Here is a 14,048-nt window from a genome sequence, read left to right on the forward strand (position 1 = left end):
CATCCAGGAACAGTTTTCCCTAAGTGGGGGCGAGGGGATGGAGAACCACATGGCACTTTGGCTCAGTCCTGGCCACTCCTGGCTAGTCCCAGTGACTGCTACCACCATCTACTTGCTGTCAGATAAAGGGAATAGCTCATAAGAATGGTCATACTGGGTCAGAAGAATGTCCATCTTAACAGTGCTGGAACAATTTGTGTTGTGGGGGTGCTGAGAGCCATTGAACCAAACTGTAAACCCTGTATATGATGGAAACCACTTCAAGCCATGGGACGCAGCAGCACCCATAGTTCCAGCACCTCTGGTCCATCTAGCTCGGTATCCTGTCTTCCCGCAGACGCCAGTGCCAGTTGCTTCAGAGGGAATGAACAGAACAGGGCAATTTACTGAGTGATGCATCCCCTGTCGTCCAATCCCAGCTTTTGGCAGTCAGAGGTTTAGGGACACCCGCAGCATGGGGTGCCTCCCTGATCATCTGAGCTAATAGCCATTGATGGACCTCTACTCCAGGAACTTAGCTAATGATTTTTTTAACCCAGTTTTTGGCCTTCACAACTCGGGTAGCTGGGTGTGACAGTTTGGGTCACAGAGACCCCCTTGAGACTGCCACCTGATGTGCTGGGCCCGTTTTCCCTGCCAATTCAGGACTTCAGTACCCTGTCTTCTTGAGCCAGACATGCTAGACTGCTGCAAACATAGATCCAGGTCTGAACCACGTCCCCCAAAAGCTGCAGGCTTAACTGAAAACAGCTTAAGAAGTGCTCCTGTATCTAGCACCCAGATACCCAGTTCCCAATGGAATCCAAACCCCAAATAAATCAGTTTTACTCTGTATAAAGTTTATACAGGGTAAACTCATAAATGGTTCGCCCTCTATAACACAGATAGAGAGCTATGCACAGCTGTTTGCTCCCCCAGGTATTAATTACGTCTCTGGGTTAATTAATAAGCAAAAAGTGATTTTATTAAATATAAAAAGTAGGATTTAAGTGGTTCCAAGTAATAACAGACAGAACAAAGTAAATTACCAAGCAAAATAAAACAAAAACACACACATCTAAGCCTAATACAGTAAGAAACAGATTACAGATGAAACCTTACCCTCAGAGATGTTCCAATAAGCTTCTTTCACAAACTAGACTCCTTTCTAGTCTGGGCCCAATCCTTTCCCCAAGTACAGTCCTTGTTCCAGCTCAGGTGGTAACTAAGGGATTTCTCATGACTGCACCCCCCTTTGTGCTGTTCCATCCCCTTATATATCTTTTGCATAAGGCGGGAATCCTTTGTACCTCTCTGGGTTCCCATCCCTCCTTCTAAATGGAAAAGCAACAGGTTAAAGATGGATTCCAGTGCAGGTGACATGATCACCCACTTTCCAGCACACAGGTATACAGGAGGATTTACAAGTAAACAGAGCCATTTACAACCAATTGTTCTGTTTAATGGGAGCCATCAAGATTCCAAGCCACCATTAATGGCCCACACTTTGCATAATTATAATAGGCCCTCAGAGTTATATTTACTATTTCTAGTTTCAGATACAAGAATGATACCAAAAGAACAGGAGTACTTGTGTCACCTTAGAGACTAACAAATTTATTTGAGCATAAGCTTTCATGGGCTTTTTTCAGCCCACTTCATCAGATTAATAGAATGGAACATATAGTAGGAAGATATATACACACATACAGAGAACATGAAAAGGTGGAAGTTGCCCAACCAACTCTGAGAGGCTAATTAATTAAGATGAGCTATTATCAGCAGGAGAAAAAAAACTTTTGTAGTGATAATCAAGATGGCCCATTTCAGACAGTTGACAAGAAGGTGTGAGGATACTTAACATGGGGAAACAGATTCAATTTGTGTAATGACCCAGCCACTCCCAGTCTCTGTTCAAGCCCAAGTTAACGGTATCTAGTTTGCAAATTAATTCCAGTTCATCAGTTTCTCATTGGAGTCTGTTTTTGAAGCTTTTCTGTTGCAAAATTGGATGACCACACTCAGTAGATAAGCTTTGTAATGATACCTTACAAGAGACCATTTGCATGAAGCATCTTCCAGTTACATTATATTCATGCTCATTAGCATATTTTCAAAAAATTATATAGAGGGCAACGTCACACTGGGGCCTCTGCTTTGGCTATGTTCGCTGATTCACCTCCCATTTCTCTGGCCCCTTCTTGTTGGAAAGAAGGGAATATTATAAAGCTGCCCTTACATCTTCAGGGGTCAGTCATGCTCTTTGAAGGGAGTGAGCACTGGATTCCCTTTAGGAATTCATGAACTCTGCACTTCCCCGCTCTGGAGAATAAGCCCCCCCAGAGCCCACAAAGCATCAGAAAAAGAAGGCAGCAGAGCTCCTCAGGAACACAGACTGAACCACCACAGCTTTGAGCAGGGCCAGCTCTAGCTTTTTTGCCGCCTCAAGCAACAACAACAACAAAAAAGGTGGCCGGACTGCCGAAGCAAAAAAAAATGGCAGATGCAGGGAGCGCGTGGAAGGCGGTCAAGGCTGCTCGCAGGGGGGTGAAGGGCAGCGCCCGCCCGCTCCCTCCGCCCATGGGCAACCAGGCGCTGCAGCCCGCTCGCAGCCGGGCGAGAGGGGCTCCCCCCTCTGGCCGTGGGGTGCCTCTCCCGGGGGCTGCAGGAGGTGCTGGCTCAGCCGCTCCTTTAAAGGCGGCTCGGCCAGGCTGGGCTCAGAGCGCCACAGGAGGCGGAGGCCGGTGCAGGCGGCGGGGAGTGGTGCGTCCCCGGAGAGCCCGGCGGCACGGTGAGCAGCGGGGATCGCTAGTTCCTGTCCCCCCGAGCTAGTGTCTGTGCCCCTGCAGGGCTGGGCTGAGACTGGCGGAGCGCGGGAGCCGGAGCTGCTGACCAGGCTGCCAAAAAAAAAAAAAAAAAACACGGCAGGGTGGCCAGAATGTGCCACCCCAAGATTGGCCGAAATGCCACCCCTTAGTACTAGTACTCATGTGAATTTCTCCCCCTAGACTTTGAGAGAAAGGATTGTATGATTGGTTTCCCTGGTGTTTTGAAATCTTGTTCTTTTTTTTTTTGCTCAGTTTTTCAACATGTATGTTCTTTGAATTGTGGGATTTGTAGTTTTCCTTTTAGTTTTGTTTTTATGAACTACATTTCCCAGAGTTCTCTGTTTCAGCAGCCTTTTTGTGTTCTCTGAAGGTCAGGCACTACCATGAGAGGTGAAATTGCAAATGCTTATAGAAATTTTCTTGCTGGTTTAACAACAAGGGCTTTATTTTTTCTGTTTTATTTTTCTCTTGTTAAGATGCATGTTTTATAGAAATGGAGGTATGGCTAAGCTGGGTGCTGTAGAGATCTGTGGAGTTAGGGGTTATCTTCTGATGCTGCCCCTTTCCTGCTGTAATGCTGATCTGATCTGTCTCCGTAGTGGTTTATAGTCGGTGTGTGAAATGTTAGTATTTTTTGCAACTGTAACAGGGGAAACAAAGAACTGTAGATGTGGGACTTGGCAGGAGAGTGAAATGGAAAATGATTTTTAATTATTTTGTGGACTAGAAAGCATTGAGATTAAGAATCATATTTTAAAAGTATCGGAGGGGTAGCCGTGTTAGTCTGAATCTGTAAAAAGCAACAGAGGGTCCTGTGGCACCTTTGAGACTAACAGAAGTACTGGGAGCATAAGCTTTCGTGGGTAAGAAGCTCACTTCTTGCATCTGAAGAAGTGAGGTTCTTACCCACGAAAGCTTATGCTCCCAGTACTTATTTTAAAAGTAAAAAGTCCTGTTTTTAAATGTATTTCTCTTAATTAAACATTTCTTTCTTTACATTTAGCCTCCCCTCGCCCCCCAGTATGGCTTGTCACAAAATCTTTCTCTTTCATCTTTCACCGCATTTCTCCAATACTGTACATCACTTCTCTTTTTTTTTTTGCTACTTACTGTCATCTCCCACCTACACCACTGCAGACTCTCTACCTCTCATCTTGCTCCCCTCCAGTCTGACCAATATGCTGATGCATAAACAAGTGTCCGCTCCCACTGCTCTTATCATGTCAGTCCCTTATTAAAGATTGTGTCACTAGCTTCTCTTCAGCACTATCCATTTTAGGCACCTAAAATCTTTGAGAATCTGGACCTAAGTGACTTAGGTCTGGTCTTCACTACAGACCTATATTGGTATAACTACATCATTCAGGGGTGTGAAAAATCCACTTATACCAACCTAACTCCTAGTGTAGACAGTATTATGTTGGCAGGAGAGCTTCTACCACTTCTTGGGGAGGTGGATTAACTATGCTGAAGGAAGAGCTTTCTCCCTTCAGCTTAGAGCATCATCAGTAAAGCACTACAGCAGCGCAGCTGTGCCAATGCAGCGTTTTAAGTGTAGTCGTGCCATTAAACAGCTACGTCCATTTTCAAAAGTGACTTCTCTAGTTAGGATCAGATTTTTTAAAGGGATGGTTGCATTGCTCAGCTGAGCAGAGCAATGACTAACGCCCTAGGTGCCCCACTGTCTAGTGGACACTTCAGCCCTGAGTTAGGCAGCGCTATGCTGCCTGCACTCCCTAGACTAGAGGATGGAGATAGTTAAGCACCTAAGAAAGGGATTTTTAGAAGCTGACCAGGAAGTAAAATTTTCAGAACTGAGCAGGAACCACTTAAGCTATACAGGAGTAAAATGCCAGGGGGAGGGGCAGGCAGAGGAGAAGGGCTTAAGCATCTAAGGGTCTGACTTGGTCTGATCAGCTGACGGGCCAGAGAAAGGCGCCTCCATCCACCTGAGATCCCCAGCCACAAACCTTTTCCTGGAGTTAGGCATCTAAACCAGGTCATCTGCTTAGGGAGCTTGTGCCCTAGCAACTAACCCCCTGCTTTCCACCCCCATTCATACTTCATCCCTCTCTTACCTCGCCTCATCCTATATTTCCCTGGGTCTCCTGCTCTCTTTTGTGCAGGTGCTGTACCGGCCACCCCTCCACCTATTGGTGGCCACCATCCGGACCCTCCTGCTGCAGGGTCTGACAGGACTTAGGCATGCTCAGAGCACACCTACAGGATCAGGCCCTGTGGGCAAGATAGACATTCCTCCAATTAATTTAAAAATCCCAGTTCTGGGACAGAGCCTCTGGGGCTTCAGCTTGTGCTAGGGCTCAGAGCAGCTCTTTAGCTGCAAAATGGTAGCAGCCCCTAGGCTGCTTTGGAAATGTCGGCTGGTGGGAACTTCTGCACCTAGATGGGTTAGGGGGCACCTGGGCTGAATCTTTGAAAATGTCCTCTGAGATATTCAGGCATCTAACTCCCATTGAAATCCCTAAATACCTTTGGGGCTCCGGGCCCACGTGCCTATCTGTTTAGCTGGCTAAATCCCATTAAAAAATTCAGCTATAGGTCCCAGATTTGTAAACACATTTCGGGGAGGGATTTACAAGTCAGACTGAGGCCTGGTCTACGCCTAAAACGTAGGCCGACCTAGCTGTGTTGTGAAAATTTTTGCGCCCTGAGCACCGTAGTTAGGTTGACCTAACACCCAGTGTGGACATGGCTAGGTAGACCGAGCTACTTCCTCTCAGAGAGATGGATTACCTACATCATCAGTAAAACCCCTTCCGTCGATGTAAGAAGTGTCTACGCTACATCATCACAGCAGCAGGGCCACAGCTGTGCCACAGTAGTGGCTATAGCATAGACATTAGGTGTCGAATTGCCAATTCAGGTGCCTACATCCAATATTTAGGTGCCACTAGCACTCACAAAATCCCTGCTCAGCTGCTGCGTAAGCCTGTGGGTGCCTCATGTTTCTAGGCATCTACGTTTCTGCTGTTAAAGTCTCTGATGCACCTACATTTTGGTGTCTGGGCTTGGGCTCGGCTGCCTCTGCCTCAGTCCTGACCCTGTCCAGCAGCTTAGCACCTAATTCACAACTAGGCCCCTTCAGGATTCACAAATTAGTTATTTCTTCACCTATCTTGCTTGCGGGGCCCAGTTGGGTAGATGTGAACTCAATGGGAGTTCGGCGCCCAAAACCTTTGAGGGTCTGGGCCTTAGGCCTTGCAATGCTGAGCGGGGCAAGGCCTAATACCTTGAAAAAATCCAGGTCAAACTTTTCAGATGTGGGTGCCTAAAATTAGGTACCTAAATCCATACTTAGGTACCTAAGAAAGTGGTCACATTTTCAGTGATGCTGAGCAGCTGCAACCTCCATTGACTGTAATTGGCACTCAGCACCTACCTTTGCAAATCAGGCTCTTCATTTTAGGCTCCCATGCTGGCCTAAGCTGATCTATTTGGCGTGAATTACAAATTCTCTCCCTGTTTTCTATCCTCTTGTCTCAGTCTCCAGAGATCTCCAGGCAGTTCATCCCCTCCATTGTTTGATTTTGGTTTTTTTAAATGCTCTTTTTACACAGGAAAATTATAGAGTGGACAAAAATCTCCTGAAAATAGGGTGGACAAATGTCTCTCCTTGTGCCATTCCTCCTCTATGCTCTTTGACTCTTTCCCAACCTATCGCCAAAGTCAATCAATGCCTCTCCTGTCCCCAGATCAATTCCCCTCCCCCAGCCAATTTATATTGCTAGCTCTCCAAAATCCATTCTCCCCCCGCAGCCAATTTACATTGCTAGCTCTCCAAAATCCATTCTCCCCTCCCTGAGTCATTTAATCTTGTCCCCTACTGTTTGTGGGCCACTCTGTGGCCCCTTTGTCGGTCTCCATTGCCCAGCTGCTCCTCCTACACTGGGCCCCTCTGTTCCTGGTTCCCTCCAGACCCCTGTAAGGGAGCAGCAGCTCAGAGACACACTGAACCCAGGCCTCCCTGCTGTTAGAGAAGCAGCAGAGATAGGCCCCATTCCTGCCTCCCCTCTTGCTCATACTGAGGGGGATGGTGCCCAAAATGGTGACTGGCTTGGTAGGCAGCTTAGGTTACAAACTCACCCACCAATTCAAGGCCTGTTTTGCCCAGGCTCTGTAACAGCCAGAGGCTCCATACTCTCCTGCCCAAAAGGGTGGGATGCTGAAGGAATCTCTACCAGCAGGGCCTCTATCCTGGAGAGCGGGGAGACAACAAGGCAAGTCATCTCTGCCTTCCCCTCATCAGAGGCCAGTGGCGTGGAGGGGCATCATCTGTGGGGAGGGGTTCTGAAGATAGGGGTTGCTGCTGTGGTGAGGGCTTCGCTCCGTGTGATGTTGATTCAGTGTGGGCTGTTCCCCACCGGATTTGGAGAAAACTCTGCACTGAGAGCAGCAGAGCAAAGGTCCCACCTGAGGAGAAACTGGGCTCCCAAACCAGGCAAGGCCAGTGGAGATGGGCTTGACATCCCTGCGTTTCTCTTACCCTATCTCTCCACTGCCAGTCTTGGTGCCCATCACATGTGCCTGAAAGGGACGCTGTCCAACTGCAACCCAGTGTAAAACCATGCGTTAGGTAGATTCTGGCTTTCCCCTGCCTTGGTGTCCCTTTAAAAAAAGTCATAAAATGTGAAGAACTGGCCCCATCTCTTCCAAGTTTGCCCACTTGCGGGGGGGGGGGGGGGGAGGCTGCCTGTCCACCCAGGAGGAAGGGTGAGATCTGCGAGTAGGAAACAGGGCTGGGAGTCAGGAGTTCTGGTGTCTAGTCCCAGCTCTACCACTGACTCAGTGCATGACCATGGGAAAGTTACTTCTCCTCTCTATGCCTCAGTTTCTCTAGCTGGAAAAAGAGGCTAATAATGCTTTCCTCGCAGGTGCTGTTTAATTAATTAATGTGTCCAAAGTGATTTGGGATTGTTGACTAGAAGGCAGAAGAGAAGGACAAAGTATCATTATCAGCATCATGAATTCCTCACAGTAGCCAAAGAAAAAGTAACCTTGTAGTTAAGGAAGAGCTCTGTGTTCTAAGATTTAACTGCCATATATTCACCTTGGATCCTAGATGAGCATATACTGTGCTTTGAAGGTGCCGGAAGGTTGCAGAGCCCTCGGGCTCCAGCATTACAGATCTCACTCCGTGGCCAAGGCTGCTCCAAACCTGGCCTTTGTGCCAGCCAGCCCTCCTCCAGATGCCGTGGAAGTGGAGGCACTGCAGCGCTTCGTTTCTCATTCCCAGAGGCTGTTGGTAATGACCGGTGCTGGAATCTCCACTGAATCAGGGATCCCAGACTACCGCTCAGAAGGGGTGGGTCTTTATGCCAGGACGGACAGGCGACCCATCCAGCATGCTGAGTTTGTTCGCAGTGCCAGTGCCCGCCAGAGGTACTGGGCAAGGAACTTTGTGGGCTGGCCCCAGTTCTCCTCTCACCAGCCTAACGCAGCGCACCTGGCCTTAAGAAACTGGGAGAAGCTAGGAAAGCTGCACTGGCTGGTGACCCAGAATGTGGATGCCCTGCATATCAAGGCAGGGAGTCAGCGGGTAATGGAATTGCATGGCTGCACACACAGGTACTCTACAGGGTTAGGGAAAAGATGGTTAATGCACAGGTACCATCTTATGGGTGGGAGGGTAGCTTATAAATGGGTGTGGTGTTATGGGGGGGGGCCACAAGGAATTATGTAAAGATGTCATGTTACTACACAGGTGAGACAACATAAAGGTGCTGCTTGACTGCGGGGGAGGTGAGCACAGAGTTGCCATGCTATGGTGGGAGGGTGGCTTATCCACAGATGCTGTTCAAGGGGCAGAACATCTTATGCCCAGATGCTCCCACGTTTCACACACCTTTTGTGCAGAACTGTTTGACTCGTTTCCCCTTTAGTCTGTTACAATTAGGAGCTTCTCCTTTTTTGTCATTTGTAGAGTCCTCTCAGTGAGGGTAAGAAGGGGAACAGGAACCATGAGTGTGCAGGGAAAGTTAAATGGGGCTGAAATCAGTGTGTTGTGCTGGAAGCACAGAAGGTGGACCTGTTTGGAGACAACAAGTGCAGCAAGGATAGTACATGCCACAGACATTGCATACTGTATGTACACAGCACCACTGCTGTGCAGCCACTTCTTGGGAGGGAGAGCAGCACTCTGCACCACAGAAATGGAGGGGGAATTTTAGCCAAGACCACTTACCAAAAGATCCCAAGGTACATTAATGTCTACACAGAGCAGATGGGACCATAATGTTTGAAGGCCCTGTAGGAAAGATCTGCACATACAGTAAACAACATGGCAGCTAGTTTATCTGCCTTGGAAGGATGCTGGGCTGAGTTGACACTGTTGGAAGTTGAACCTGTGGTGATAGTTCAGAGCAATGCTAAAACCATGAATAGCCCCCGGCTGGTGAGGATGGAGGTGGGAAGTAAGTAGAGGACTTAGGCCTTGCCTACACTGCCACTTTACAGCGCTGAAACTTTCTCATTCGGGGGCGTGAAGAAACTCCCCCCCCCAAGTGATGCAAGTTTCAGCGCTAGTGTAGACAGTGCACCAGCGCTCGTAGCTGTGCTCCCAGTGCTGGTAGCTACTCCCCTCGTGGGGGTGCTCTTTTTAGAGCACTGGGGGAGCTCTCTCCCAGCAATAGTGCCACAACTACACAGCCATGTTAAAGTGTTGCCGCGGCAGCGCTTTAACGTTGCCAGTGAAGACGTACCCTTAGATCTCTTCTTGAGCCATTCTGACTTTCTAGAGCAGTGGTTTTCAACCTTTTTCATTTGTGGACCCTTAAACATTTTGAATGGAGGTGCAGACCCCTTTGGAAATCTTAGATATAGTGTGTGGACCCCCAGGGGTCCATGGACCACAGGTTGAAAAGCACTGCTTTAGATCACATATTCTTTAGAACCTACCTGCTCCCATAGGGCAGTTTCCTTCAGGGTCATAGTTAAACACAGAGTTGTGAGGGCCATATTGGGCCTTCCAGCCTTCACCCAGGAATGACTGGGTAACATTCTCGAGCCTGTATTATGCAGGAGGTCAGATGATCATTAGATTAGATGGCCTTAAAATCTTTGGCTCAGTGAATCGCTGCAGCCCAGTGGAGATGGGGCCCTTTGAAAGACCATGAACTTTGTTTCAGGGTTCTCTGCCTCGGCTGTGGAGAGCAAACTCCCCGCTCTGAGCTTCAGAAGTGCTTTGAAGCGCTAAATCCCACCTGGAGAGCTGAAGCACATGGCATAGCCCCTGATGGGGATGTCTTCCTCACGGAGGAGCAGGTGCATAACTTCCGCGTCCCGGCCTGCAGCAAATGTGGTGGGATCCTGAAGCCAGATGTAACGTTCTTCGGGGACACAGTTAGCCGGGAGAAAGTGGACTTTGTGCACAAGCGCCTGGCTGAATCAGATTCCATGCTGGTGGCAGGATCCTCTTTGCAGGTAACTGCTCATCTCTCCTCTCTGTATTCCTATTTTTCAGGGCTACTGTCTCTGCAATTTTCCCTGGTCCCATAATCTGGGACCACCATCCCTTTTATCTCAATCCAGTCTCCAGAGTTTCCTAGTATTTTGTTCTACTCTCTTTATAATCTGGCTTCACAGCCATCCCTTGGGGTACCTATAATGTGCTTTTCACTTCAGTGCCAGTCTGACTTAGCCATTTCCCTGATACTGCTCTGATCTGCCACTGCTATCCCAGCTAGACTTTCTTAATCTCCACGGTTGCCCAGGTAGCCCTGACTTTAGATACAGATTAACCCTGCAAAGATCACGGTCCCACCTTTTCTTGCCCAAACCTTTTGTCTTTAGCACCCTATTAAGACCGACCCCTGAGTGCTGCAAAATCCCTCTTCACCCCCACTTCAAGTTTTCCTTTGAATTTTCTAACATATTCCTCTCACGCCCTAGCGTTATGGGAATGGCAACCTGAAATAACTTTGTCTCTAGTGTGGGAAGGCTTATACATTACCGGGCTGGAGACCTGCAGGAAGCAGACTGGCATAGAGCGTTCTCTGCCAGGAGAGAACAGAGTTGCAAGTGAATTCCTCATAAGACTGCTGAAAAAAGTTGAAGCAGATGAGGGAGCAGAGAGCCTTCACCTGCTTTCTGGAACAGCCCTGCTGGGCAGCTCCCCTTCTTTGCTTTGCCATCTTAGCATTTGGTCTGCTAAACCCAGGGTTGTGAGTTCAGTACTTGAGGGGGCCACTTAGGGATCTGGGGCAAAATCAGTACTTGGTCCTGCTAGTGAAGGCAGGGGGCTGGACTCAATGACCTTTCAAGGTCCCTTCCAGTTCTAGGAGATGGATATCTCCATTATAAAATAAAATATAAAATAAAATAAAAAATCTTTTTTTCTCCGTTAGCTACTTCTTGCCTTTGCTGTTATTTATCCTGACTCCCACTTAACCTGGGAAGGAGTCTGGGACAAAACTTACATGAAAGCTACTTTACAGAATGAAGTTGCACTGTAAAATGCTCACACAAGTCTCAAGGGCTGATGTGAGTGGGTAAGGCCAAGGCTGTTGAGTTCCAATCCTTACGTCTTCAGGATACTTGGGGCCAAACTGCTTCTTGAGCCTCAAGTGAAGTCATAATCCTGTCCCTGGAAGCGATCAAGGTCTCACGTTTATCCCCGGACTTCACCAGCAGGACCAAATGGGCAGAGGAGATAGGCCACGAAGGTGGAAGCATATAAGCAGGGCCCTATGATAACTACCTAACGGTGGCAAGGAAAGTCACAAAAACCCATTGAAGGGGGAATATTTTCCACAGTATTGAAAATCTTTCCCCTGTTAGGAGTTAAATAGCAGCTGCTCCCATCCTGTACAGGTTTGAAGAAAGGATCTAGTGCTTGAATGAAGAGTAGTTTATGTAGCATTCTTCTGTGTAGTCTGTATCTGCAAATACACCAGAGGGAACAATCATGTTCCACCACTGGGCAATGGCCTATGCGGACTGGTACTTTCTATAGCTCTTCCTCTGTCCAGGCTCCTCATCACTTTGTTCCTTTGTGTCCCTGCAGGTGTACTCTGGTTACAGGTTTGCACTTGCTGCCCATGAGAAGAAGCTGCCAATTGTGATCATTAATATTGGACCCACAAGGTCAGATCACTTTGCATCCATGAAACTGAATTCCCGGTGTGGGGAGTTACTGCCTTTGATTGTCCCGCGGTGATCCAGCTTCTAGTGTTAGTGAGCTAGGCACCTGCACCCACTCAAGGTAAGTACCCTGTTCGTGGTGAGTAAACTCCCCGGCCTTACCTGTGACAAGCTGACGTGGGATTGTCAGTCACACCCACTGAGCAGCAGGAGGTCCTTGTACACCCTTCAAATGCTGAGCACTTCTGGCAGGATAGGGACTGAGATCAGCTGACCAAAAAGCCATCCCAGTAACAGGTGCCAACACTTGGTCATGTAGTTTCAGCTCTGACTGATGCAGTCCTGATGGGGAAGGCTGACTGCCTACAAATTAATGAACTTAAATAAAGGTGCTGGGGACCCTTAATTCCCATTGACTTCTTTTGGTTTGAGAATGGCTCCAAGGATGCTAATCCTCCCAGAGAATGGGGCGAGAGGAATTTTCAGACTTGATTCTTTAGTTTTCTGGTGTCTTTGGGTTCCAATCAGATAGTTACTTTAACAAGGCAGTTAGCAGAAAGCCCCCAGGGAGTAGCTACAGGGTCACAAAGTGGCTGATCAGCACATCGTTGAAACTTGGTGTCAGGATATTAAAAAAAAAGTGACTCACCAAGGTCCATTGTGCACTGTGATTTTTAGTGCAAAGTTTACGGATGTGGTAATACAAAAACACTGTCTCGTAGGATTGCAAACAGCTAATTGGGCACTGATTTTTAAAGTATCAAGTTCCATCTGGGTGCTATGGTAATACAAATAATAATCAACATAAAGCAATTTCTTTTCCTCATATTGTCAGGTGCTTATTGACCCATCACAATCTCTTAAGAGAGACTATTTCAACCCAGGAGGCAAAAAGAGGTGAGATCTAAAGGTGCATCTTTTGATGAGACCAGCAGAGGGCAGCAAACCATCATCCGTTCCAATCAGATCAGCTTCCTGCACTGAACTATGGTCTCCATTTACCTGGAAGCAGGAGGGGTGGGAAGCGTCTGGTATGAGATTCTCTCAGCCCTACCTGTCCCTACAGTCTACTGTGCCTCTGCTTTGCCTTCACTGCAAGGTGCTGGGACAGCGTGATCAGACTTTTGCATCTCCAAACCAAGACACTTCTCTTACAATTGGCACCAGGAGGAGGGTTGGGGAAGGGGAGCTTAGAGGAGGGATTAGACAAATTGGAATAGGGGGCAGGGAGAGCACAGAGCTGAAGAGGGTTTTAACAGCTGGGGGATCTAATGTCACAAGCAGGTGAGAGGGGATGGCATAAGACAGGCCCCGTGAAGCCGGAACTCTGCTCTCCCAGAGCTGGGAGGAACCTGTACTACAAAAGAAGTTTTCAGCAGAGAAGTTGAACAAGGGGACCTGCTAAATGCAGCTGCTTTCCAGAGAGAGACTTCTTTGAGGGGTGGGTTATCAGTTGAACAAATCCTCTTCTTCTAGCAGGGAGAAGGCTGAGCATTACTGGGCCAGAGGGAGGTGCTGTACAATTTTGCAGCTACTCCTGGCTCCTATTTGAACCTTAAAAAAAAAAAATTACTGGGATATTGCTGGAGTTTCACTGAATCAGTCTTACCAGAGCTGCTTCTAACTAAACTATTACCTTCTCGGGAATGCACAGTTGGGAGTAGATTTTCAGTGTGTAATTAAATTAAAAAATTGCTTACAAGATTTATGTTGCTGCTTTGGAATTTTTTCCCCTCCTATGAATCAGTCAAATTCATGCCTGCGTCAGATTAATTTTTCCAGTTCAAAAATTCAAGCTGAAATTATTAGCACTAGATGAAGCAAAAGAGTAATACGACGACACCTGCACAAGAGACCACCCTGATTAGGGAACTGTCTGTCTAAACAGACCAGCCCAAAATATCCCCATCCCTCATTTTGCCCCACCCACCACTAAGAGAAGATCCACCTCTGTTAAGCTACCAATTTCTGTTGGCCCCTTAAGACGTATTTCGCTGTATACAGATTGAGAGGCAGAAGTGTGCGCTGGGTGAACATTGGGTCTTTGAGCTGACCTGCTTGCTATAAGTGGGTGTCAGTGTTGTGGTGAGTCCTTAAGATTCCATTCAGGATGCAGATTAAAATGCTCCAGTGCCATCTTCA

The 14,048-nt window shown here is 47.7% G+C and overlaps 1 protein-coding gene across 2 annotated transcripts; it reads left to right on the forward strand.

The window, feature by feature from the left end:
- Positions 1–3,126: 3,126 nt before the first annotated feature.
- Positions 3,127–13,608, forward strand: SIRT4 (sirtuin 4). Of its 2 annotated transcripts, none has more exons than XM_005288695.4 (5): positions 3,127–3,197; positions 7,888–8,393; positions 9,953–10,247; positions 11,830–12,027; positions 12,742–13,608. In XM_005288695.4, exons 2-4 carry the CDS (start codon positions 7,888–7,890, stop codon positions 11,980–11,982), a joined length of 954 nt encoding a protein of 317 aa, XP_005288752.2. In that variant the 5' UTR covers positions 3,127–3,197; the 3' UTR covers positions 11,983–12,027; positions 12,742–13,608. The 2 variants fall into 2 exon arrangements, with proteins under 2 accessions (XP_005288752.2, XP_065424394.1); XM_065568322.1 differs by having other exon boundaries at positions 3,141–3,197; positions 7,700–8,393.
- The last annotated feature ends 440 nt before the right edge of the window (positions 13,609–14,048 follow it).

This window comes from Chrysemys picta, chromosome 15 (assembly GCF_011386835.1).
Source record: "Chrysemys picta bellii isolate R12L10 chromosome 15, ASM1138683v2, whole genome shotgun sequence".
Classification (NCBI taxonomy): Eukaryota; Metazoa; Chordata; order Testudines; family Emydidae; genus Chrysemys; species Chrysemys picta.

What these genes read in the sequence shown, in the direction of transcription:
- SIRT4 (XM_005288695.4), top strand. Translation starts at nt 7,888, where the DNA reads ATGAGCATATACTGTGCTTTGAAGGTGCCGGAAGGTTGCAGAGCCCTC. An exon ending in TTGCATGGCTGCACACACAG is followed by an intron (nt 8,394 to 9,952) that starts GTACTCTACAGG and finishes ACTTTGTTTCAG; the next exon opens with GGTTCTCTGCCTCGGCTGTG. An exon ending in TGGCAGGATCCTCTTTGCAG is followed by an intron (nt 10,248 to 11,829) that starts GTAACTGCTCAT and finishes GTGTCCCTGCAG; the next exon opens with GTGTACTCTGGTTACAGGTT.